The 25,649-nt window shown below is 49.2% G+C and overlaps 1 protein-coding gene and 1 long non-coding RNA gene across 5 annotated transcripts; one reads left to right on the forward strand and one right to left on the reverse strand.

Moving 5' to 3' along the window:
* Positions 1-6: 6 nt before the first annotated feature.
* LOC108446345 lies at positions 7-3,289 on the forward strand. Of its 2 annotated transcripts, XR_001861515.1 has the most exons (4): positions 7-238; positions 1,432-1,713; positions 2,118-2,251; positions 2,520-3,289. It is a non-coding gene; the product is annotated as an uncharacterized LOC108446345 (long non-coding RNA). The 2 variants fall into 2 exon arrangements; XR_001861514.1 differs by having other exon boundaries at positions 2,118-3,289.
* Positions 3,290-4,486: 1,197 nt separating this feature from the next.
* LOC103614548 (protein DDI1 homolog 2) lies at positions 4,487-25,028 on the reverse strand. 3 transcript variants are annotated; one of them, XM_017732741.1, is made up of 9 exons: positions 22,227-25,022; positions 21,032-21,262; positions 19,021-19,147; positions 17,083-17,210; positions 16,419-16,547; positions 15,566-15,669; positions 14,965-15,154; positions 10,776-10,838; positions 10,621-10,682 (listed from the first exon to the last, which is right to left on the reverse strand). In XM_017732741.1, exons 1-8 carry the CDS (start codon positions 22,429-22,431, stop codon positions 10,822-10,824), a joined length of 1,131 nt encoding a protein of 376 aa, XP_017588230.1. In that variant the 5' UTR covers positions 22,432-25,022; the 3' UTR covers positions 10,621-10,682; positions 10,776-10,821. The 3 variants fall into 3 exon arrangements, with proteins under 3 accessions (XP_017588228.1, XP_017588230.1, XP_017588229.1); XM_017732739.1 differs by lacking the exon at positions 22,227-25,022 and having other exon boundaries at positions 4,487-10,682; positions 21,032-21,201; XM_017732740.1 differs by lacking the exons at positions 10,621-10,682; positions 10,776-10,838 and adding an exon at positions 12,575-12,788 and having other exon boundaries at positions 22,227-25,028.
* Between the last annotated feature and the right edge of the window lie 621 nt (positions 25,029-25,649).

A 25,649-nucleotide genomic window follows, 5' to 3' on the forward strand; every position in this document is an offset into this window, starting at 1 on the left:
GGCCCAGCCCGGCCGAGCGGGGCCGAGCTGAGCCGAACAGGGCCGAGCGGGGCCGAACGGAGCCGAAGCCGGGACGGCCGAGCCCAACCAGACCGAACAGAGCCGAGTGGAGCCGAACACAGCCGAGCCCAGCCCGGCTGAACCCAGCCCGCCCCAAATGGCGCCCTCGGCCATGGCGGTGGGACCCTCGTGACCCCGTGAGGGGAGGTGGCGCTGGGCATAGTGAAGGAACACAAGGGTAGATGGCGTTGGAAACAGTTGAGGGGATAGTGAGGGCAGGCAAGGGGATGTGGCACGGAGGACAGTGAGGGAAGGTGGCACTGGGTCCCTCACAACCCAGGGCTCAGTGAGGAGACATGAGGGGAGATGATGTTGGGGACGGTGAAGGCATATAGGGAGGTGGCACTGGCTCCCTCACAGCCCTGGGATTAATGAGGGGATGTGGGGGGAAATGGCACTGGGGACACTGAGGGGCATGAGGGGAGGTGGTTTTGGGTCCATCATGGCCCAGACCTCTGTGAGGGGAGAATGCATTTGGAACTCCCATGACAGTGAGGAAACACAAGTGAAGGTGGCATTGATTCCCTCACAGCAAGGAGGGATGTGATGGGAATAAGGGGAGATGGTGTTGGCTCTCTCACAGTCCAGGGCGACAGGAGGGGACAGTGCTGTTGGGTGCCTGCTGAGTGGACACACAGTGGGTTTGGGACATGAGGTGCCCACCAGCCACCAGGGCCCAGCCTGCAGCTTTGCTGCACTTTGGGGCACTGGTCTCAAAGGAAATAATCGGTGAGGGAAAAGTGGGGGATCCCTATGGCATCCCACCACCTCAGGCTTCAGCACTGCTTCCTTCAGTTCTGCTCTGATCTCAGGGGATCCAGCTCTTTGCTGGGATCCCTGTGCTGGGTGGCACCATGGATCCAAAAATGGGCCACATTGTTGTTCCAGCCCAAGCCTCCATTGGTGGGAAAAGCTCCTAAAAACCTCAAATACAAGCCCCACTTGCCATCACAGGACAGAGATGGGAATTGGTACAAAGATTTAAGATAAATTATAAATAAAACCTGAGGCTGAGGTAAAGGGTTGTGACTTGGGGCTGGCTTAGCGCCTGAATCACCCGACCCTCGTAACTGAAAATGGAAATGAAAGTAAAAGCAATTAAAAATGTGAAAGCCAGCAGCTTCCAGGAGTGCATTCCCTGCCATTCCCACCCCTTCCTCTGTAAATAACCTGCTGGCAGGGAAGGAAAGGGCTGAGCAAGGGCTTGGATGGAAAAGCCACACCAGCCAAGCTTGCGCTTTCCCTGCAGGAACAGCCCAGCCAGTTTAACAGCTTTGGAAACCATGGGAGAAACTCCCAGGGAAGGGAAGGGAAAGGAAGGGAACAGTGCTTGGGTTAGAACTGAGCCAAACCAAAAAACTCTTTTCCCAGCTCCCCACCAGCCTCTGGAGAAGCAGAAACATTGCATTAAGGAAGATCCCAAGGATCAGAGCTTGTATTGGCATGTGGGGAGCCCTCCCCCGGCTGAACGGGGGGGGAATGGGGCGAATCCTGAGCCTGAAACATCCAAGCCTGATCCCCAGCAAGTCACTGGAGAGACTGAAGTAATCTCCTTTTAAAGCAGCCCAACAGATCCCACACGCCAGTTTATTCTTTCCTGGTGGATTTTAGGATTTAAAGCATAAAGGCAAACAAGCTGTACAGCACCAGCAGGTACGTGCATCCATTTGCATTCCTCATTGCTCCAGAGGCACCAGGTGCAGCATCTACACCTGTATAATCCCATGGGGGTTGGAATGAGCTTTAAGGTCCCTTCCAACCCAAACCACTCTGGGATTCTCTTGTGGAACAGACTTCCTGGTGTCCTGCTGTTTTCCTGAATGTTTTGAATGCCCCAAGTATTTTTTTTACTTCAAGTAAAACGAGTTGGTTATAATCCCTTAAAGCACCCACCACCCAATTATGGATTTACGTGGAAAATTCCCTGCTCCCAGCATTTAGACAGCTCCAATCCTCCTCAGAAAAGCTTGGGGGAATCCATCCCACTCCCACTACGTGCTGGGTTGCTTCCCACCCTCTTCCCAAGAGATTTTTAACTCTTTGCTCAATATTTGCAGCCTGAAGTTGGCATGGAGAACGTGATCCCCAAGGAAAATAGCCATCAGGTGCTTGTCATGGATGGAGAGCGAGGAAGGACAGAGCGAGTCACTGAGAGGAATCACCTCCTGCAGCAAGCTGTGTTACATGCAAGGTACTCCCAAGATACCACCTAACGCAGTGCAGTCATAGGGCACCTCAGTAATGCTCCCAGTGATCGGGGGGGAAATTAAAGAGGCATAAGAAACATTGCAGCACTGTGGATTCCAGCAGGAAAAAAAATTAGTATTAGGAAAATCATGGAAGAAACTGCTGGGTTATAAGGGTAAGTCAACAGTGAGGCCTGTGAGCACACCTCCATTTCCACAGCCAGGCACAAGTGGTTTGGTTTTAAACTCCTTCCCATTTCCATTTGTTAACAGAGACTGGGAACCAGACATTCCTTTGGCAGTGGCTGTTGGAAAGGATTTCAGTCACCAACCACTCACATCCTTCTGTGTGACTCAGTGCTTTATTGGCAATCATGACAGCACCCTGTAATTAGCACGCATGGTTGTTGGAGGTAATTATGTCATAGTGGAGTGGGTACACTTCCAGGGGTCCCAGCACCCCCAGTGTATCCCCAGGGAATGAGGCAGAGCAGATAATCAATGTACGGTCACAGTGAATCAAAAGCCAGGTGGGCCAGCAGGATTTCCCAAATCCCATTCTGGTGACAAACCCGCCCAAAAAGTGGTTACCTTGGCAAAGCCACACCAGGGCTGATGGGAGGCACTGCGGAATTCCTGAGCAATGGCTCAGTCATGTTCCTTCTGCTGACCATTCCTTGAACTATTCTGGGGCAGGAAATTGCATGAAGGAACACTCACCTCTCTGCATCCCACTCTTGCTCTTAATGCAGCCGCTGCATCCACGTGACTGCTCAAAAAACCTTCAGTTGTTATTTTTAAACTCCAGACCTGTGCAGGAAGTTTTTAGGAGAGACCTCTACTCCTGAAGGCCCACAAAAGATAACCAAAGGAAAACACCAACTGGGAGTGTACCTTTATTGCACACGGCCTGACCCTCTCTTGGCTCTATAAAGGCTGCAGATTTCAGGGTGCCAATGCCCCAATTAATGGAATCCCAGAATGGTTTGGGTTGGAAGGGACCTTAAACCTCATCCCATGTCCATGGGCAAGGACACCTTCCACTATCCCAGGTTGCTTCAAGCCCCACCCAACCTGGCCTTAGACACTTCAGGGATGGGGCAGCCACAGCCTACCCTTGGTTCAGCTTCAGGACATCAGGCCAATTCAAACTGGGACAATCCCAAACATGGACACAACTGTGTCATTAATCTTCATTTTTATACATTACCAAAATAAAACCATCTTCATCAAGCAGAACAAACAAGGCCCAAGTGCTCAAAATAGTTTTGAACCAGAGTGTTCAGTCCTTAAATCATCTCCCAGCAGAAGAAATTGCAGCAACCCTTTGGCCAGTGTATGATGGGGCTGTAGCAGCCCACACATCAAACCTTCCCTTTTCCCACCCTGAGAGCTGAATTCAAAATGTGATTTTGCCTCATAATCAAAGACCTCACTTAGCTCTAACAGCGACACCAGCATCACGTGCAGAGCTCTGAACATGTGAGGAGGAAACCACTGCCCAGTTTGTCACAGCCACTGAATCATAACCCACTGTGTTTGTATCTCTCTTACCTGGTACCAGCACCGACAGCTCTGGTTAGGAGGGATTTAAAATGGCCAAAACCTCAGTGATGTCTCAAGGAAAAGTGGAAGTTTTCTGGATCTGAAAAAGGAAGTGCTCCTCCATGAGAGGAACTTAGGGTTAGTGACTATACCCCAAGTTTCAGAGGAGGAATATCCTCTACTCCTCCTTTCTAAAACCTGTTCTACTATGTGACACTACGAGAATGGAACTTCAAAAAGGTTATTTCTAACTAAAACTCTCATGAGCTTTCCAGGGATTTAAATGCCAATATTTTTAATGTCCCAAGAAATTAGCTTCCAGCTCCAGAAAAATAAAACCATCTTCTAATTGGGCTGGAAATGAGGTATTTAAGTAGGAGACAAGGAGCGTCTCAATCACCTTCCCAGCAGACAGTGCCATGGCCAAGTGCTACATTTTGTGTTTACTCTGATGCTCTTCCAAGTCCTCCATGAAGGGCCCAACAGCCCATCCCCAAAGTAAAGGGAATACAGGAATTTCTCATGCCTGTTCTCAGGCCCTCCCAACTGGAATCCTTTTACCCACAGATTTCTACTCATTATGTTCAAAATGGCAGCATTTATGTTAAGGAAAATCCACTGGCTTTGGGAAAAAAGGCAGAGAAGGATTTGAGTAGAGAACTGCCAACCTCAGAAATACAGACAGACCAACCAAGCAACATTATGATAAAGTGTTTATTCAACTTTTTTAAAATATCAAATTTTTTTTTACACATAATTTGTTGATAAACAGTCCCCCAATATTAAAAAAATCAAAAAAAGAATCAAGTGTGTATTACTTTGGGCAGAACCACATCCCATTGATGACACACCCACTCCTCTCTTCAGCCGCCTGCGAGGCTGCAGCGTGTTCAGCCCACAAGAGTCAATGACACAAAACGCAACCAGCTTTAGGATTCCTGAGTATTGATTCTCTCAAGTTCCCTAAGTGAGTCTGTAAAACTCTGAAGCATCAGTCAAAGTGTGACCCAAACCGCTGCGCTTTGGATCACAGACTAAGCCTCGTCTACACAGTGCAGGAAGAAATCTCTTGGGCGCTTCAGAGGGGAATGATGGACATGAAACCGGCCCCGTTTCCCAAGCTGACTTCTGAGAGAGGCAGGCAGAAATACCTCTGGATTTCTCCTCTTTGATTTTCTGTTAAGAGTTCTGGGGAGCTGTTTGGCAAGAAGTCCAAGTCTGGTGAAGAAACCTCTAGGACCTGCTCCTCCTTTTGTTCGTCAATGGCAGTTTTACAGAAAACTGATCTGAAGTTGAGCATTCAGCAAGTACACATAAATATTGCTACTTTTGAGAAGAGGAGACGGCAAGAGGGAGAGAAGGAAGAGGGAAACATGGAGGACGTACAAGGTTAACAGTCCTGGAGACCAAGTGTCTACATAGAAAGTTAAACATACACAGCAAGGAGGCAGAGATTGTCGTTAACAGCGTAGCTCAGCTCTGTCCTGCAGCAGGTCAACATGCCAGGGATGGTCGCCAGGAATATTCCCTCCTCTTGTCAGAATTACCCATGCCCAGAAACTTCCAGATGTTGGGATTTCACTTAACATCACCTCTATGTTCACCTGCGGCCTTGTGTACACAAACATGCAGTCACCAGGAGGCCAAGTGAATTCCTTCGGTATTTTTAAGGAAAAAAGTAAATCTCAGAAACCAGGGTTGGCTCCAGGGCACACCCAGAAAGAAGCTCTACAGACCCACATGGATCCCCACAGGTGCTGGGAGCTTTACCAAGCACCTTCTGAGCATTGCTTTACTCTCTAGAGCTGGACTTCCATGGTGAAATCCCTTTGTTAAGTGATGTGACATTAGGACACTGTAGCAGTGGTTAATGAGGAGGGGGAACAGAAAAGAACGAGGTGGCTGATTTGAGGCCGGGATACCTGGCTCCTTGGAAACCTGAACAGCTGTTGGTGGTACCTTTATCCCCTGCTGTAGCCGATAAGCCATAGAACTCTGCCATCCCTCCTTCCCTATAAATACTCCCACTCTGTGGGCCAGGTCAGCACACGGACTGCCACAGGCTGAACACAGGATGTGTGTGTGCATGCAGCAGAGAGGACACACGTTGAAACAAAGACAAGTTTTAGACAGCGTTTGCTAAACACACATTCTATTACATTTTATTTTAACCTTAAATACTCACTACTGCCCCAATTTTATACTAAATCTTGCTCCTAAAAAAATTATTAAGTAATTTAGCAGCACATAGCCATTCACTCAAAGCAAGACTTGGAAATTAAGAGATTTAAATCACCAGGCTTGGACCTACTTGATAAAAGAGTTTTAGAAATATTTATCAGTTGGGGGTCAGGGTTTGTTTCGAGCAGTTTAGAGAGACTTACGCACGGAATTCTAGCACTATGGATAAATGCTTCCATACAGCTTTGGCAGAAGGGTGGGATTCAAAGTTTCTATTTGACAAGGAATAAAAGTGAGCATTGAAGCAGATTGGCTGATGCTCTAAAGCTTTTATAGCATAAATTCTGGATGCGCAGCCTAAGTCAGCGTGGCTGTGAGAGCAGAGCCTGTCACCAGCTTAGTGCAGAGCAGCACCACTTGGCCCAGCTGAGCAACGGCTTCTAAAACAGAGAGGGTGACACAAGGGGCTATCACCGAGTAGCCAACACTGAGTAGCTAACACTGAATAGCAACATCTGCTGCTCCAAGCAGCTGGCAGTAGATCCACCCGCAGGCGAAGGGCACAGGTTCAGCTCTCCTGCATCCAAGAGAGCCAAACTGCCCCTGGCTCCCGTGTTCCCTTGCTTCCACCTCACCAAGCCACACCATGCGAATACAGATACAGCCATCTGAAGTCACTCTGGATCTGGGAGCCTCATTGCTGCTGCTTCTGATGGTGAACCAGATGCAGACAGGAATGGTCTGATAGATCCTATTTCCTAAGGCTTCTAGAGAGACCTGCTGATACCGTAATCCTGTACCAGCTCCAGCGTTGCCCTTCACAGAGGGGCTTCTGCTGATTTGAGGTGCTCATTGCAAGAATACTAAACCAAACCTTCAGCAGGGGTAACTCTACCACCTGCCCCATGAAGATGAGAAAGCGCAGTCTGGCCTCAGTAACTCATTTTGAGCAGAGCCTCAAGTGAATCACTGGATGCTGCTGCAGACAGCCAAGCACTGCTTCCCACACAGAGCAGTGCTGGCTGCTGGTATCACAAGCAGAGGGATATAAGCCAAAACAGCTCTAAGTGTGGATGGTACCATCCCAGCTCATGGAAAAACTCCATTTGACAGCAGAATGCCTTAAAGCCCTTCATTACTCCAAAGGATCTCCTGGCTGCCCAAGTGTCTGAGGCAAATCTGACACTGGCACTCAGTGACAGCACAAACTCCTGTGAGGTGACAGATAAAACCAAATCTGTGTTGTTTTTAAATGCCACCTGCATAAAAACAGCCCAGCACACACATAGGAGACCTGCTAAAGCAACAGGGAACACAAACACCAGGACACAGGCCTGAGACAACGACAACACCACATGGAAACCATGAACAAAAATGTGTCTGGTGCTGCTGAGCCATTGCTCCAGGTTTAGCTCAACATGTCAAGTTCAAGACGAACACCTAACACAAAGCCACTTTTGAGATTTGCAAGTGGGACTAAATCAAAGTTCCTACTTAAAATTTGGTTTCAGCCATGCTTTCCTTCCCCAGTTCTGACAGAGTTTTGGGGCTTTGCAGACCATCACAAAGGAGTCCACCCCCCCTCAAAAAAAGCATCTGGAAAGGGCTTCCTACAGCACAGCCTCGGTGAGGCCTCACCACGCAGGTGACTCACCAGAGATATCCCAGAAGGCCACGATGGTTGTAATGCAGAAGCCACGTCAGTGCATTTGTTTCATGAACCCTGTTGGGGAGCCCTCGCTCTCAAGGAGGTGCAAGACCAGCAGCCCCCAGCCATGGCATTCCATAGCCGAGAGGCCAATCGACCTCAGACATCCAGAAAAACCAGAGCAAAGCAGATTCTTCCTTCTTCCAATCACAGCCCTGCTTGGAGCCACTGAGATGAAGTTCATTCCTCCCCGGGCACAGGGAGATTTAGAGCCATAACACACAGTTGGTTTGTTAAACAAATTCATCATTAAGGTTTAGCCCTAAACTGGTTGAGCTTGTTCTTTCTGCATGAGGAAAAACATGATGTGGGCAAGGCTAGAAAAAAAAGTCAGTACTCCTTTTCCCTCCCCCGTCCCTACAGTTAATACCAGCACATCTTCAAATAAGTTAAAACGTATAAGTTTTGGTAGCACCAAATTCTATCCCTTCCCTTCTTCTATCCCCATGTTGTAAACTGGAACACACTGGCCCAAGAGCATCAGAGAATATTATGAGTTGGAAGGGACACACAAGAATCATTGAGTCCAACTCTAAATCAAAGCGTAAAAGGGTTTGGCAAAAATAAGCATCAGCCTTCCCTATGCACACACAAAATCTCACACTCCCACAAAACCCCCTCACTCCTCTGGCAAAGCCTTACACATCCATAAGCATCTACACACCTTCAGTAGCTGCCAGAATAATTTCAACAGCTGCATGTTGGGTTCCAAGGAACTGCAACAAATCCAGAGTCCACACTGGACTCGGTGTGCACCTCCCGTCCTGTGCACGTGTGGCTAATTCCTGTCACAACCTGCTTTGTGCCAGACAGGGCAGTGAGCACAGTGGCTGCTGCTTTTTATTTGTAGCATTGGAGCTCATTCTAAAATTGTACATTTAAATAAAACCAGTAGTTTTAATCCAGTATGCATGATTAAAAGCTATCCTGTCCACACAATGCAAGATGTTTTCTTTCTTTTCAAGGCCCAAATCTAATGAGTGAAACAGAAGAGACATGTTACTTTGGCTGTGAATAATTAAAAAAAATCTGGCTCAACATTCTGCTCGTCCATTGTGGTGTGTAATTGAGATACTCCTGTAGAAGAAAAGATCCCCCAGTCAGCTCCCTCTTCCGTTATGTAGGAACAACAATGCTCTTGGCTAGCAAAATGAGAAGAGCAAGATCTGCGTTTCCATCCGCTTGTTCCAAGGCCTCATGAGCTTCCTGCGGGGTAAAACCAGCACCAAGGATTCGGTCAACATCAGCGGCAGGGAAAGCAGGGGGTGCAGAAGCCCGTGTGGTCAGTCTGGTGTAGGCGGCTGGGGGGCTCAGCAGCGGTTCCTCACTCCCAGCCAGCGGCCACGGACCTTCAGGAGCAGCACTGCCACTTCTCCCAGGTGCTCCTGTGAACAGGCTCTGAGTATCCTGTAGTGCACCTTCGCCCAAAGCAGGTGTGGAGGAAACAGGTGTGCTTTGCTCCGAAGTTGGACTCGGTGGACTCTGAGAAGCTCTTGCCAAAACCTCCCCCTGCTCTGGGCTCTGCTGCTGGCCAGGGGTGGCTGCAGAACTCACCATGACCACATCGCTCTTACCTGAACCCTTCTGCCTCTCTAAAGTATCTCCCCCGAGCACAGGCTGCCCTGGACTGATAGGCCCAGTGCTGACATGCTCTCTGCCAGAATCACAAGGCTGGCTCCCCTCTGCTCCTCCACCCTCAGACCTCACCTCAGCAAAGGAACAGCTCTGTTCCTGGCTGGCTGGATCTGAGCCTTTCTGCTCACCTTCAGGAAGTCCCTTCTGCTGCACTGCTGGCTCTCTGTGAACCACTTCCAGCTGTGAGACTTCTTCCGAGGCAAGGATCTTACATTCTCCTTTCCGACTGATAACCAAGAGTTTGTGAAGCTCTTTCAAGGCTGATGCTAGAGGGAAACATGGCTCTTCTGAAGGTCTTCCTGGATCCGTGTCCAGCTGGTGGATGCTGGAGGGGAAGGAGCTGTCTGCTGCCAAATTAGCCAACTCATGATACTCTGCAGGAGTTTCACTAGTGCTTTTAGGCTGCAGGACATCACTGGTGGAAAGTGGATCACTCAAGGAGGATGGAGACTTCAGCAACTCCACCTCCATGGAGAAGGCATCAGAGTTCAGGCTGGATATACGTCTGCTCTCAGTCTGCTGCTTCTGCTCCCTTGCTGAGCTCTGCGCTTCAGCTGCAGCCTGCTCCACTGCATCTATTTCCATGGAGGCTTCCATGTGCACATGGCTACAGGAGGCTGACAGTTGGATATTCCTTTTCACACAGGAAAGACCTGCTCTCTCCCGTCCATCTCTCATTTCCATGGGAGGATTTTCTGGCTGCTTGGCTTCTGCCACAGCAGGTTTCTCAACCCCACCAACACAGCAAGGAGGTTCTGGGTCGGTTGTCTCAGTTTGCTCCTCAAGATGTTCCTTTTCTGGCTCTTTGCACGTCCGATGGTCTGTGGGAAGCTCATGTTTTTGCTCCTGCTCTGAAGACAGACAGACATCTTTATTCTGCCTGTGCTTGGCAGCAGTGTCAGCCAAATTGACTTTTGTCACTTCCAGAGGATGTTCCTGACCATGATCTTGCTCTTCAGCATTACATTCCTTTAAAATGTCAGCACTAAATGTTTCTTTGAGTGTCTTCTGTGAAAGGCAAGCTGAACTGGGGCAGGTTCCATCCCCAGTGTGTGGAGAGGGGTCATTATTTGCCAAGGAAGAGCTATTGGAATGATGCTGCAATACCAGAGGATATTCTCTTTCTGGGGTTATCTGGTGTTCAGGTGAAGAGTCAAAAGTCTTGACGGCTCTAGGATCAATGGGCTCTGCAAGGCTGGATTCGGATGAGCAAATTGAAGCAGGGGCAGAGACAGAACGATCAAGTAATTGATTTGTGGGATTACAGATCTTGGAATTTAGTCCTGAAGACTGGACTGGATTTTGAAACCCATCAGAAGCTGGTAATGAGGGCATTTCCAGTGAGGTAGTTTCTTTGTCACTATTCTCTATGGAAGACAGAAGGAAAGGAGCAGTCAGGACACGGCAGAAGCACCGTTCACAGTGTGGCAGCACAAACTGGAACGGGTGGCTCTAAATACCTGGTCTGTGGCCCACTCCAGCTGCAGTAAACACACACTACATGCATCAAGGCTTCCGGCGTTCTGTTTGGATTAGGAAACAAACACACCAAACTCGTGTTAGCATTCAGAGCACACACCATGCATGGTTACAGTCCTGCACAGCTCCCCTCCCAACTGTCCGGCACAACGCCACGGAGGCTGCAGGAGCTCCTGCCTCCCAGGAGGATTCTGCCTGGCAAATTCGGCACATCAAGGTAAAAATAACTTTGCCAGAGCACAATTTAAAGGCTGTTCTGTACTGTCTACACCACAGAGGAGTCTGTGGATGATACTACACACTTGGTAAACTCTACACAGTGTAACACGTGTCTAGTGCCATACTGGTCTGTTCTCCCTTTGGCTGGAGATACTCAGGAGACATGTTTCAGGGATATAGGAACTGAGATGGCAACACAGTTCTTGGGTTATGTTCCCAGCAGTGCCATCAGACCCAAGAGAAGGTGACCAAACACCAGCCAGCTGCAAAAGGGAGGTGTACAGATTGTAGGGGGAAAGAAATCCCCCAAAAGAACTGCTGCCCGAGGCTGGGAAGAGCAAAGCAAAGGAGAAGCAGCCAGAAGTCAAACCCAGCTTGCTGCTTCCTTGTCCTCACAGAGAACAGATGAATTGCAGATCTCTGTCAGAAGCACCAAACACTGGCTGTGGTTATCGGGGGAGATTAAGTGACCTTATCTTGTTGACAGTCTAATCTTGCTGATGTATCAGCGCTCTCACGCTCGTTAAATCACTCACACAACTTTGCAGGAGCTCCTGTCCTGCCACCACAGCCCTGCTCTGCCCAGGGTCACAGGTGTTCTGTGATTTGCTGCCCTTTCCCTTCCCAAACTCAGTGGTCTTAAACACACACCACTGGTTTTCCTGGAGTCTCTTTTTACATGAGCACTGGGGCAGCTCACCATGCCCACACCTCCAGCCAGGATTCTGTTTTAATTCCACAACACAACAGAAATCTGTCTTTCTCTCCTCAGCCTTGTTCCTTTTATCCTCTGTTAATTAAAACCAGTGCAGTGACACCACCCCACTATTCATCTTTCCTAAGGGTGGGAAAGAGCTTTGTGACAGAGGATATGGATGAAAACTAGATGGATCCTTTCTGTTTCTACGTGGAATGATTACATTCATGTTCTCTGCTCCTAAACCAACCCTTCAGGGAGAAAGCAGAACTGTCTTTTGACCTGCTGGATCGTTAATAAGGGTCTGATCAAACACATCAGGGATTCACATGTAGGTAGCAGCAGGAGCTGGTTTTCTGCCAAGCACTCCTCAGTGTCATCCTTCTCCTGGGGTATCCACAGGAGCTGAATCCCAGCCCCACCAGGGATATTGGTCCAGCTAAAACCGGGAACAAACTCTTCCCCACAAAGTGCACCATGAGGGATAAACTCCTCTCTGTACCAGGAACAGCCTGAGTTGTTTGTGGTGGCAGTGACTTGGACTGAGGCTGCCTGGATGAAAAGGTGTGTGTGGGATGAACTGCCTGGCTACACTTCCTCCTCAGCAGAAGAGCTCCAGTTTTGCTGCCAGGCTTGTAATCGTCCATGATCACCAAGCTGCCCAGTAGTAGGAAATTGGCACAAAAGAGCATCAAGCCCTCAGAAATAAATGAGGACTGGGACCCGGATCCCAGTGAACCCCACCAGGACTCCACCTCACTGCCTTCCATAGGTGCTGAACCACCAGCAAGGCAGCTGACAGAAATCATGAAGCTCCCTAAAGTGGGCTTCAGGGGATTAAATAAAGCTCAAGGATAATCCAGGTGCATTCAAAACAAGCACTTTAATAGCCTCCAGGTGCACACAGCCATTTGTGTTGAAAAACTCCGGGAAGCCAGCAAAAACTCCTGCTGTTATAAAAGAACACACATGTTGCAGGGAGCTGAGCTTCTTTGGAGCTGCATCACATTCTCTTTCTATTGTTCTTCCATTTTCTGTTTTTTCCTTTCCTGGTTTTCTTGGCACCACCTAGCAGCAACTCAAGTTTTGGAAGAGAGAAAGAGAGAATGTGCTGACATTTTAGGATACAGCCAACAAAAGCCTGTGGGCCAGAGGCTGGTACTGTGTCTAGAACTACCAGGACTGTCACAGTCAATCTGAACAAGAGCCACTTCAGTTCTGTGCCTTGGTGTTCTGTGAGCATTAAGTGAACACACAAAATGGATTTCCTATTCCCATAAATCTTTTATATTTCTCTAGGGCTCAGCATCAACGGCAAGTGTCCGAGTGCTGACTAGCCTGAACAAAGGCTCATGGTCCTTAGAACTGTATGTGGTACATAAGCAGCTTGGATTTAAGTTATTTCAGGCACTTTTCTTTTTAAAAAACTCTACTAAAATGTTTTTATTGTAAAGACTCATAGTTAGGGCTGTGTTATTTGACCCTTTCAACGGAGAACTAAATCCAATCAACTATAATATCTGCAAAGTCTCATCCAAAAATGAAATATATTCCAAAAGCTAACCCAGGCTTCATCAGGCTACAATTTTTAACAGGAAAAGAACTAATATTTACACCTGCCAGGCTGTGGGAACAGACAAGAGCCCAAGCTCCTGAGCCTGACCTTTAGCAACGTCAAAACCCGATCACAAGGTCAAACCTATGTTTGTGTTTCTCTCTACTGGCTGCAACTTGAGTTAATAAACGTTCAAATTTGGCTAGAAAAGTCACACATTTAAACTATTTCTTACTGATTCATTAAAGCCAGACCTTCCTTCCGAGGTGTTTTGCATTTCTGGAAAACTTATATTCTTAGGATGGAAGAAAATTGGCCAAAAGGAGCAACAAGCACAGTCCTGTGCTCCCCTTAATGTTATCAACTTCATTATTTGTAACTAACTGCTTACTCTTTGGGTTGTCAAACAGTAACTGAGAAGTGTTAAAGAAAAATTTCAGTGCATTTCAATTAGATAAATACAGCTGTAGAAATATATATACGTCTATATAGACATATAGATAGATATATATATGTAGTTAAATATATACAAATTTTAGTATCTAACAAATATATAAAAATATATATGTAATATTAATATTACATATATGGTTAAATCTTTTTATCTCATTTCAATTTTATATATGGGCATGCTAGAGTCTTAAAAAATTAGCAACAAAAATGTTGATCAGCTTAAACCTGACCCAGCAAAGAGTTCTACATGTGTGTAGGAAGCAGAACTTACTGCATTCTGTCAGAAGAAAAATGAGCAGTAAAACTCAAAGGTCTCTAGAGAACTCTTGGATATAAAATGTTATCTTTAGAAGTTTTGGAAAAGGCTTAAGGAATACACCCTGAGGTATTCACAGCTCCTCTGGAACAGCAGGGAAAAAAATTAATTTTCCCTTTAGCTAAAAGCTGAATTAAGGGAGGACTTGAACAGAAAATCTGAGTTTTGGACCGTTTTTGGCTCATCACTCGACTTTCAGCTATTTTGGCTGAAAATAAAATTACTTCACTAAATTTTGCAGCCACCAAAATCCCCTGCAGCCCAGTCACAGCACCCGTGCAGCGTTTGGATTCCAGAGATACTGGGAACAAAACTGCAGGAAGGTGAAAGTTCTCTCTGCAGGTCACGTTTAAGGCTGAGGACATGAATTCAGCTTTCGAAACTTAGAGCATCTGCAAGGAGGCAATTCCCCCTCCAAGGGCACGAGCACCATTCCAGGGAAAAATGCTGAAATAGTGCGAATTCTAAAAATTGTCATGAACTTTTGTCACCACTACAGCTGCTCTATTTTTACGTGGTGCAGCCAATAAGAGCAGGGTTTGGGAAGCCTCCCCAAAGCTGTGCTCACACGAGGCTGCAGCAGCACCACAGCTGAGCCACGTCCCTGCTGGGTACTACAATGTGATCCCAGCCACAGACAACCATTAACCTCCACACCTTGAAAGCCAGGAAACCAGAGCGTGTGGGAAGCTGCAGGGAAAGCACAAATTAAACAGCAAACAGCCCCTGTGCCTTCATGCAGGTTTTGCAGCCCAGAAAGGAAGAGAGAAGTGCACTCAGAGGCCACGAGCAACAATAAAGCCCCTTCTCTCCACCCTTTACTGGTTGATGCTGCTCCCAGGAGCTGGAAAGGGAACTGCTCACAGACATCCTCACATGCAGCAAAAAAAAATACACGGATTCCTATTTCAACTGGGCTCCTGCCGGTACCTGCTTCCTCTACGGATTTCTGTATTGCTTCTGCGAGCTCCTGGTCGGCGATGTCCTCGGGCCGCACGTCGTCGCGCCCCGCGCCGTACGCCAGCCGCGCGCACTCGGGGAGTTCGCCCTCGGGCAGGAACGAGGTCTGCGAGCCCGTGGTGCCGATCACCAGCACATTCTTCTTGAGATCAATGGAGCACTGCGAAAGAGCAGCGAGACATCAGGGGCCTGCGGAGAGCCAGGCAGTTCCCAGAGAAAAAGGGAGACACGAAGTCAGGCAATCTGCCTCCAATGGGAATGGCTCACAGCAGGTAAGGGTGGGCCAGGAGTATCAGCTCTAAGCAAAGGGCCCTGTCTGACTCAATTTGGAATAAATCATTCAGCTGGAAAGCTCTGAGCATCTTTGATCAGAGCAAAAGGCTCCAGGCAGCAGCCAGGCACCCCAGAACTGTCCATGATGGATGTAGTCTACGTGCTTCCAGGCTGGAAGATAATCCACTATCACCTCTCCCCAGAAAAATCCTAATGAATTCCCAGCCCAGGCATTTATGTTGCACTTCTCACTAAACCTGCAAGAGCCAGGTAACTGTTTCAAAAGAGGTTTTGATACCTGATGCCTCTTAAGCATGTCCAGTCCTAGGAGCATGTCCATGGGCTGCTCTTCAAGGATTGAGAAGGAGCACGCCAGGAAATCCCCTTCGATCTGCACCTGAGCTGAAACACAAGGGAGAGAAGTTCCCACTACAGCACAACAAAACTGCTTTCTGCTCTTCCACCTCCAGGGAAAGGTCTGGGCAAATCTGAAAGCAGCACTCTGATGCACTGTTCTGGTCACAAAAAGTCCAGCCCTTTGCAAGCCCCAGGACTGCCAGGCCTGCCATGGTCCCAGATTAATTATTTTAAAAGCCAGTGTGCCTAAGAACCTCGAGTCCTGCTTCTCTGACCCTCCAAGCTTGAGGGGCTACAAACAGTTTATTAGAGCACAAGTCTAAGCAGCAACAACAGCAAACAGATTCGATTTTTCAGTAATAAGGACAATCTCCTCCATCCAGAAAAGCTGCACAAGAGCATGGAGAGGCTTCTCTTTCCAAAGGAACAGCAAACACTGCACTGCACTGGAACCCTTCCTGAGTAGCTCACCCTGCCCAGCAGTCCCACCCAAAATGGGCAAGGTTGTGGTGTTTCACCTTAGGTTTTGCCCCCAGTGAACATCTCCTCTAGGTGTGCAGGAGCTGGGACTCCCTCACCTCAAAGTGTTACAGTAATGCCATTAAAATAAAGCATTAAATGACACAGAAAACAGAGTTCTGTGCCCAAGACAAACACATTGCAGATGCACTTTGATTTTACTCTGCAGGAGCTTCTAACCATTACAGCACCAACCCAGACACTCCTCGGTGCCAAGATTGCAGGAAATGCAGTTAAACCCCTGCTAAAGCTGCTCCAAAAATGCCAGTACTTACCTAAGTGCACTCTGCCAATGATTTTCTGTGTCCCAACACCCTTAGCAATGCCAGCCCACCGCCGATCCACCAGCCTCATGATGTTGCACCTTTCAGCACAGGCTTGGCTCATGATGGTCATCTGGGCACCTACCAGCGACAGAACTCGTGTTAAATCCCGATAGCTCAGCACGAATTTATATTTTCTCCTGGAAGAGCTTAAGATCTGGCACTCAGTGGCTGGGAAACCAACCCACCTGCCCCAGGGCATAAAGGCTTCCTGTGAATCCCACTGTGCTGATCTGGCTGTCCACACATGGGTCAGCACTGACCATTACTGTAGGGATGGAACAACCCCAAGGACTTCCCCTTGGAGGACTGTAGATGACAACCGCCACATTAAAGGCGCGTGAAATCCCCCCATCTGCAAAATGAGATAAGACACACACACAGCAGTGACCTTCCAGGCACGGCAGTCCCAGAAACTCTCCCAGGAGCCCTAATCCAGGGTGTTCCCACACTGCTTCTCCTAACGATTTGCTCTGCTCACCCAGGCTGGGCTCAGGATTCAGTAAAGCACTTCAAAATCTTGTCATGCAGTGCTTTGTTATAGGATTTTTTGGGAAAACTACTGGAATGTTTACTGTTGCCCTCAGTGACAGAAAGGAGAGTGTGGAGAAAGCACCTGAGTCCACAAAGGCTTTCACGGGGTGTCCGTTGACTTTGCAGTTGATGTAGAGCATCACCACCTGCCCAAAGCTCTCGGGCGCCTCTTCCATCGCTATCGTCATGTTCTCTTCAATGTTTTGTTGCCTGAATTTTGTGGAGAAGAGAGAGAAAAAATCAAAATGTCTGTCAACCAGACCTTGTAACATCCCCCTGACTCACAGACGGACCTGGAAATCCCACCTGCTGCTGCTCACCTTACAAACACACATTTAAACCACAGCAAAGGTCGCTTCCTTAGTGAAACACAGGCCTTGGTGCTGAGGATTGCTCTGAATGATCTCAGCTTAGTCCAGAGACACTGAGTCACTCCTCAGCAGCCACTACCGCTTCCAACCCCAGCCTAACTCACCCCTCAGCTCCTGACAGCCTTGTGTTGCCAATAGGAACCTGCCGTCCACGATAACCTGGAGAACTCAGAGCAAAAAACCTGTGGATTCGTTACTCATGCTGAGGGCACACGGAGATGTTGCCAGTAGCTACATCACTGGAATCCCACACAGCAGCTGAACATTAAAATCCTCTGGTTTCCCTGGTATCTTTCCTTTTCCAGGCATAGGAAAGGAGGGAGGTGAGCAAAACAGCAGAAAGAACACCACCAGGAGCACCAGCCCTTGGTGCAAATTCAAGCCAACAGAAAAACTGCTCTTCAAGGAGTCCCTGGCAGCCCCAGGATAATCCTGGAAGTGATGGGTATCCGTAGTGACTGCATCCGAAACAGCTTTATCTCCCCAAAAAGGGGAAAAAGGCTCTAATTTTGATGTAATTTCATTTTTCACTGAGTGGGGTATGAAACCTGGGGACGGCTCAGCCCAGTGTTCCCAAACAGCATTGGGTGCATCCCCTTTATGTGTGCCTCATCTAAGGAAGAAGGGAAGCATTCCTGTGCCTCCAAGCAATGTTTCACTGTCTACAAATGACTATTTTCTGCATTGCTGAGTGTTTATCTGGCACCAACACCTTGTCAGTTGTAACATGAGACCACTCCTAGCGCCAGTGAATTTTGGTTCTGACCAACAATGGGTCTGTACCAGACAGACACTTTGTTATTGGGGAAAGCCACTGGCCATGAACCGACTCAAGGATTTACCACTCAGCTGAAGAAATCAAGCCTCAGCCCAACACAGTTACATCTGGAAGGCAGCAAGAAGGAGCGAGCTGATGTGCAAAATTCATTTCTGCAGAACCTCTCATCAGTGAATCAGCCAGACACAGAACAATCAGCAGAACGCAAAACCAAATCTTGAGGGCAGCTGGGAGAAACGACACTGTGCTGCTGTGCAGAGCTCAGCTGGGAGACAACACCAGCCCAGCTCTTGGGTTCAAAACACGCCCCAGGCACTGGAGTCGCACCTCTCAAGAGGAGATGTGCTTTCCACAAGTGCTCCAGTCTCAGAGCGGACCAGCTCAGGCAGCTCCAAGACATCACATGCACAGACAACAGTGCTGTCACCTCGTATCACACAATCCCAGAATGGTTCAGGTTGGGAGAGACCTTAAAGACCATTCAGTTTCACCCCCTGCCATGGGCAGGGACACCTTCCACTATCCCAGGTTGCTCCAAGCCCTGTCCAACCCAGAACACTTCCAGGGATGGGGCAGCCACAGCTTCTCTGGGCAACCTCTGCCAGGGCCTCCCCACCCTTACAGGGAACAACGCTCTGTGATCTCAGCTGGACACATCTAAAGGATGGGGTGCACCTACATGTTCCCAAATCCCAACCTTCCCACATGCAAAGGTGACCCAGAGCATTGCCCTGCAAACAAACGCCTTGATACAAGGAATGTGTTTAGATTCTGCCTTCTCTGAGGAAAAAACACCATGGATAGAAGCACACAGCAGTTTTTTCTCCCCAGAGAGGACCCCCAAAGCCTGCAAGCCGCTTTGGTTTGTTACCTGATGTCTTCTTCTATCTTGGCCTGTGCCTCCAGATCAAAGGGGTCAGCGGAATAGAGCCGGATCCTCTCCTGCTCCCGCCGAGCTCGGTCCTGCTGTTGCTCCAGCAACACCCTGGTGAATTTCTCTGCGGGAACGAGGAGATAAAGAAATGCTTTTTACTGGAAATTACTCTTGCAAATCAAATTCTGGCACAGCAAATGCTTCTTTTGATGCCAGCTGAGGAATAGACTCAGCAGCACACGGAAAAAAGCTTCCTCTGAGGGCGGCATGGATGGACCTCAGAGGATCAGTGGCAAGCTTGGGAACCTGCCGAGATGAAAAGCAACTGGACAGAGCTCATTCTCCTCATGTCCCTACCCAAACACTGCACAATCAAACTCAATTTCCTGGCACATATATTTTTATAGGGAAAAATTAGCAAAAGCTAACGACAAAACTTCCTTCAAAGCCAAGGAATGTGGCAAAGCCAGAGATTGTAATCCCTAAAGACGAATGCCTACCACTGGAACCAGGAGGTGCTAGCCAGGACACTAGGTCTAAATGCACATTTTAAGACCACAGTTTTTAGATTCCCACTTTTTCTGAATGGCCTCTGGCCATTTTTTACTACTTGAATGGGATCACGTATGTCCCCAAAAGGACTTGGCAGTCCGTGAAGGTCTGTACACATGCAGGGTTTGGGTTTGCTTCCAGGGATGCCGTTCCCAGGAAGCAGCTCTGGCTCAAAGGCTGCTATGTGCTCAGGGAGGCACTGGGTATGTTTGACTGTTGGATTTTTGAAATTAGGCTTTTGTACAGCAGGTGCCTTCATTGAGAACAGCCACAGGGCACGGATCTATGCAGATATTTGGGAATCCAAGCTAGAGCTGAACTGGATCTGTGCCCAAACACTGCCAGTAGCAGCAGTGCAGCACGACAAGGGCAAAACCAGCCCAAACCACTTCCTCCTGACAGCCCAGTGTGGCGATTTGGGACTGAAAATGAACATCTGGGTCAAAGCTTGACCAGGCAGAACAGCAGAGGGGCCAATTCTGGGTGTCTTTGGCTTAACCTCTGGTTTCCCATGCCAAGAGCAGCATCCCTGTTCAAGGTGATGGGAAAAACTCCCAGCAAGAAGCCTGAAGATGCCTGAGAGTGCAAAGAATGTGACTTCAGCTCTGGATATGAACTAAAGGCAGAGTTTAAAACTAAACAGGCTGACAATATCCATGGAAGTTCCTTTCTGGCTTCCTTTGACAGAGAGAAATCACTCGGATGTAACCCTGAAAGTTGATAAAGTCTCCTCCTAGAAGCTCCTTCTCTTCACTTATTTCTCCAAACTCCACAGGATTTATCTCCCAACTAAACATCCTGCAAAGGTTCAGGAGCTCATCTGCTGCTACCCAGAACTCCTCTCTTTTCACACTGAAAGGACACCGGAGTTCAAATCTTTCACCACAGGAAGAATGAGGGACCAACATCAGCTGCATAGGAAGTGAAGGACGAGGCTTCAGTTGTGCCCAGAACATGCGGACACTTCCAAGCTTAACAGAAACTCACACGTTTGACTATTTCTATTGAGAAAGTTCCTAAAAGACACCATTTCCTTGTTCCTTTCCCTCTCCCTTTCTGTGATTCACTTCCACAGCACATGATCACTACGGACAGAGCTGGGGCGCGTGCTGCTCTCTGCTGAGTCCCAGCAGGATCTGGGACGCACCAAACACACCACCTTTATTCAAAATTGTGCATTAAGAGCGTGTCTTAGTGTAAAAATCAGGAGCTGAGCCACTTGTGTTCACAGACACCCAAATCATCTGTGCATCTGATATTTCCGAGTAGGAGACAGAGGATATTAAAGATGCCAAGCAGAAGAAATACACCCAGAAATGGAGGAACTCTGCCTTGAGTGCTCCCAACTGGCACCTTTTATCTGCACCATCAAGGAGCCTGCAGCACATCCCAGCGCTAAACACCCGGGGCTGCCTATGATGGGAGCCAACCCTGACCAGCTCCAAGCCCAGCTCACCGAGGTCTCCGCTCAGCAAGGCCTCGGCCAGGGGCGGGTTGCGCTCCTTCAGCAGGGACAGCTCGTGGGGGTTGGCCAGCAGCATCTCCCGCAGCAGCGCCGGGTTGTCCAGGCCCTGAGGGAACGACGGCGCATCCGGAGGCGATGGGCGAGGACGCTGCGCCGGGGGCTGGTGCTGCTGCGTGGACGTCCCGGGAACGGCGATGCTGCTGAAATCTATCCTGGGCAGACCTGCAGGGAGGAAGAGCAGAGGTGTCGGTGCTTCGTGGTTACAATTCTGCTGGAAAAACCATGGGAAGGATGAGCTGCCCCTTAATGCTGCACGAGAGCAGATTCTGTGAGCAGCAGTTTGTGTCGGAAGCACAGCCGCGTCCCCGGGTTACTGGGTTAGCAACGCTGGCGCATTTATGTAACTGGTCTCGTCTGCCTGCCCCATTTTTAATCCCCTGAAATGCACTTGCTGACTATTCCCAGCTCCACAAACGTGAATCCCTCATGGAGGGACTGCAGGGCTAAACCCAGTGGCTCTGAGGCACTTTGGAGTCTCTCGGGTTAAAAAAAAGCAGGGGAAAAAAAAGTAGTAACATTCCTGCAGACCTGCATTGCAGGTACCCATCCTCCAGCTGAGGCAGGACGAGGACCTCAGCAATGCTCCCATGCCCTTCTCAGCCTGTGGCACCTTTTCTAGGGATATTTTATGACTGGGATTTGCTAGGAGTGGCTGTGGAAGGCAGGACAGAGGCACAGGGCATTCCCAGATGCACACATGATTGAGCCACCGGGTTTGGCAAGATGTGGCTCCTCAGGGAACTTGCCACAGGGCAGGTTCAGGACACATGTCCATAGAGGCTGTTCCTGGGTCTGAGCCACTCACACAGCTGTGCCATCACATCCAGCAGGAAGGGAACCAGTGGCTGTAGGAGACCTCACACACCTTTACCAAACCTGTTCTGAACCAGTCACCTCCTCACTGCCTCCACACTTCCCCCCAAAAAAAGTAAAATGGTACTGGCTTCCTCAGAATAAAACACTAAATCAGAAGCCTTTATGGTCATTTACAAGCCCCCCTGACTCATCCCAGCCACTGTCCCTCCCTCAGTGCTTTGCATAGAAGGTGCTAAAGGACACTGACAGGAGCTGGTGTTGGGTAAGTCTTGATGAATCTCAGACAGTGTTGGCACAGAGCCTTTCTCACCTGGGAAGCGCATGGAAGGCCGTGGCTCCACCGTCTCCTTCTGGCGCAGGATCACCACATCCCCATCCTTCAAGCCATAGGAGGCCAAGGACCTGTTGTTGTCGGTCAGCGGCCGCTCCGCATAAACAATCTGTGCCAGGAGAGCCACCAGCACCACCGAGCAGAGAAACAGTTTAAAAAAAAAGCAAGATGTTAAAAAAAACATTCCAGTAAATCTTCCAGATCCATCTCAAGCTTCAGAAGGGAAGGTGTGATGTCCTCACAGGCCCGGCCTCAGGCATGGCAGGGCCTTGACACATTCGTGGTTGGACAACATGGGGTTGGTCTTGCTGAAATCCAGCCGTGGTTTGACAGCCACAGAGAAAGGGCTGGTCTCCCCAGATCAGAGGCCAAGATCATTAAAGGGAAGCAAGTCCTGACCAGGACTGTCTGCCCACATTCCCAAACTCCAACCTCTATGATTACACAAGCCTCGGACGTTTCCTGCAGCGTTCCCTGCCCCCAAGTCAGCACCCACTGACCCCGGACCAATTGCAGACATGCCAGCAGCGCCGATCTGAGTAGATCCAGGGATGATCCAGCCCAACATCCATCATTCTGCCTCTTCCCACAACTCGGCTCCCCGGAATAACCAGTTTTACGGGGACCTCAATCATTAGCTCAGTGCTTTCCAGTTCACTCCAGTGATGTAACTCTCCAGACTCGGAGCACCCAAAGGCATTGCTCCCAAGACTGCCATCAGTCCCATGGAGGGAATGAACTTCTCATGACTATAAAACACAAACTCACATCCCCTTCTGTTTTGATAACCTGGTTTAACAAGGGGTCCACAGACTAAACATAAAAACACTGAGATAAAGGTGAATAATCCCCACGGAACATTTCCATGAACATCAGACCTGTAATACCTAGAGGCCCTAAGTTATGGGAAAGCCCAAAATGTAAAATAAAGCTGGAACAGAAGCTCCCAGAAATGGTATCTGGCAACGCCAAGGTTTCTGTGCCGTCGCTGGAGCACAGCGAGACCAGGCAGATCGGCCCAACCACCTCCTGCCCTGGCAGCAGTCCAGAGCACCGAGAACTTGGCTTAAACCCCTCAGGCACACAATCAAATTTCATGTTCACCACCTTGTTTAGCCAAACCGTGTCTTTGGGGCTGGAAAAGGCCAGTTCAGCAACAACACGTTTGCCACAGGTCGGGACTGGCTGAGCCTCGTGGGAGAAGCTTTTGCAGTCCCAGCGTGGATGGGCTGGGGCTCTGCCTGATGCTATCACAGGGAGCAGATCCAACTACATCCAAAAAAACCAATCAGTACCTGTCTTAAGGTCTGGATGACATTACAGACTTTCATTGCTTCACTCCAGCAACTCCAAAACCTTACACAGACTCTCCCTATGGCACTCAGCAGTGGAGATCCATTGTCAGCAGCAGTGCCAAAATGAGGCAAGGCAGGAGGAGCACAAATGACCAGAACCCCCTAGGGCAGCAATCACAGAATCAGGGAAAGACACACGATGGAACCGAGCACGAGCTCCCTACCTCCTCCCCACCACCACAGTGCGCAGCCTCAGCGCTACCTCACGAGCCAGGTCCCTCCCAGGGCCCATGTGCAGCGCTCTGAAGGTGTTTGGTCTCTACCCCACACGACACCACTGGCACAACCAAGGTCAGCTGGTGCTGGCAGAGCCCCGGCGCAGCCTCTCATGTTACCGGCCTGAGTCGGTGCTGCCGCAGCAACAGCCAGTGTGTCATAAATCCCAGCTGCACACCCAAATCTGAAATGGCAGATTCCCCGCGCAGACACTCTGGAAGAGACGAGTTAATCAGTTTAAGTGAGGCTTTACCTCTGTCATCTTGCTGGGATTGGATTTATGAGCATTTGGCCTTACATCCCAGACAATGAATTAAGCGTCTGGCACTTGCGCCACGTCCATTAGCATCACGGGTTAATCCACTTCTGACCCATTCCACTCCACTCTTAAAACAAACTGATTGGATTTTGCTGCCTTTTGATTGTCTGGTTCGTGGCAGTTCTGCTGGCTGGCAGGCACCAGACACAGGTTCTTCTGGAGGAGACTCAGACAGGGATGCAGGCACTGATGGATTCACTGTGCTTGATGCCAGAGGGTAGAACCTCCCCGTGGAGCAGGGAACCCCAACCAGGAGCGCTGGATACCACCTGCAGCCATCAATCAAGCCAGATCCTGGACCCATCAAATATTCTTGAACATGGTACAGGAGAGGGAGGGCACAGAGAAAAAATAAATGAAGGGAGGGAATGAAGAGTGTGGCTCTGCTGAGAGCCTCCTATCCCCTCTCCAGGAAAGCCACAGCCTTGGTGTGTGGAGGAGACTGTGGAAAGTCAGATCGTTTCCCCTCTCCTTGCCCTGCTCCTCTTATCACCACAGCCACCCGCAGCCACCTCTGTTATCTCACCGACCTGTGCCCGAAGCTGTCCCTCGGACACCTCACAGCTCCCTGCCCCACCCCAGACTGCAGCACCCGGAATTCACTGCCCAAACCAGCAAAGAACAAGGCTGGGATTAACCCTTCTCCACACACAGTGGTTCACTTCACCCTGCACAACCCTTACGATGAAATGCATCCTTTCTCATGCCAACACAGCACCTTCAATGCAAGGTTCACCTTGGTTGGGGAAAAAGGGCAGAAAACAGCCAAGTCTGGTAAACATAAAACCGCCTATTTGTGGTATAACAACGCAAAATCTTTCCACACAAGGAGCTGCTTCACTGATAACTTGTATCTTTATAACTTTCTCACAGAATCATTGAAGCTGGAAAAGCCCTCCAAGATCATCAGGTCCACCCTGTGCCAGATCCCCACCTTGTCCCCAGCCCAGAGCACTGAGTGCCACGTCCAGTCCTTCCTTGGACACCTCCAGGGATGGGCACTCCAAACCTCCCTGGGCAGCCCCTTGCAATGTCCGACCACCCTTTCCATGAAGAAATTCCTCCTGACGTCCAACCTGTTCTCCCCACTGAAGGTCCTAAAAACACCTCACAAACGCCAGGCAGAAAGAGAAGAGAGAGGAGCGATAAATAACTGCCTGAAAACGCGACACGACACGGCACAGGATGATGCACGAGTGGCAGATGGATGAGCAGAAGGAAGGCAGGGGTGGCTACAAAAGCGCAGCGCTGCTCCCCTTGCCTGGGGCTGGCAGCACCCAAACCCCACACAGGTCAGCTGTGCTGGAAAAACTCAAACAAGGGAACTCCTGACAAAAAATACACGGAGAAGTGACCCCTCGTTATCCTAAATCAGACCCAGAGCTGCAGGTTACCATGACACAAGGGACAAAGGTGACAGTGAGGAGTTTATGCTCCAGTTCATGCCTGGAGATGTCGAAGCCACCGCAGAGTCCCCCACTCAGGGGCTGTCCCCAGATCTGGGAGCTCACT

The sequence above is a fragment of the Corvus brachyrhynchos genome, unplaced genomic scaffold (genome assembly GCF_000691975.1).
Source record: "Corvus brachyrhynchos isolate BGI_N302 unplaced genomic scaffold, ASM69197v1 scaffold215, whole genome shotgun sequence".
NCBI classification, from domain to species: Eukaryota; Metazoa; Chordata; class Aves; order Passeriformes; family Corvidae; genus Corvus; species Corvus brachyrhynchos.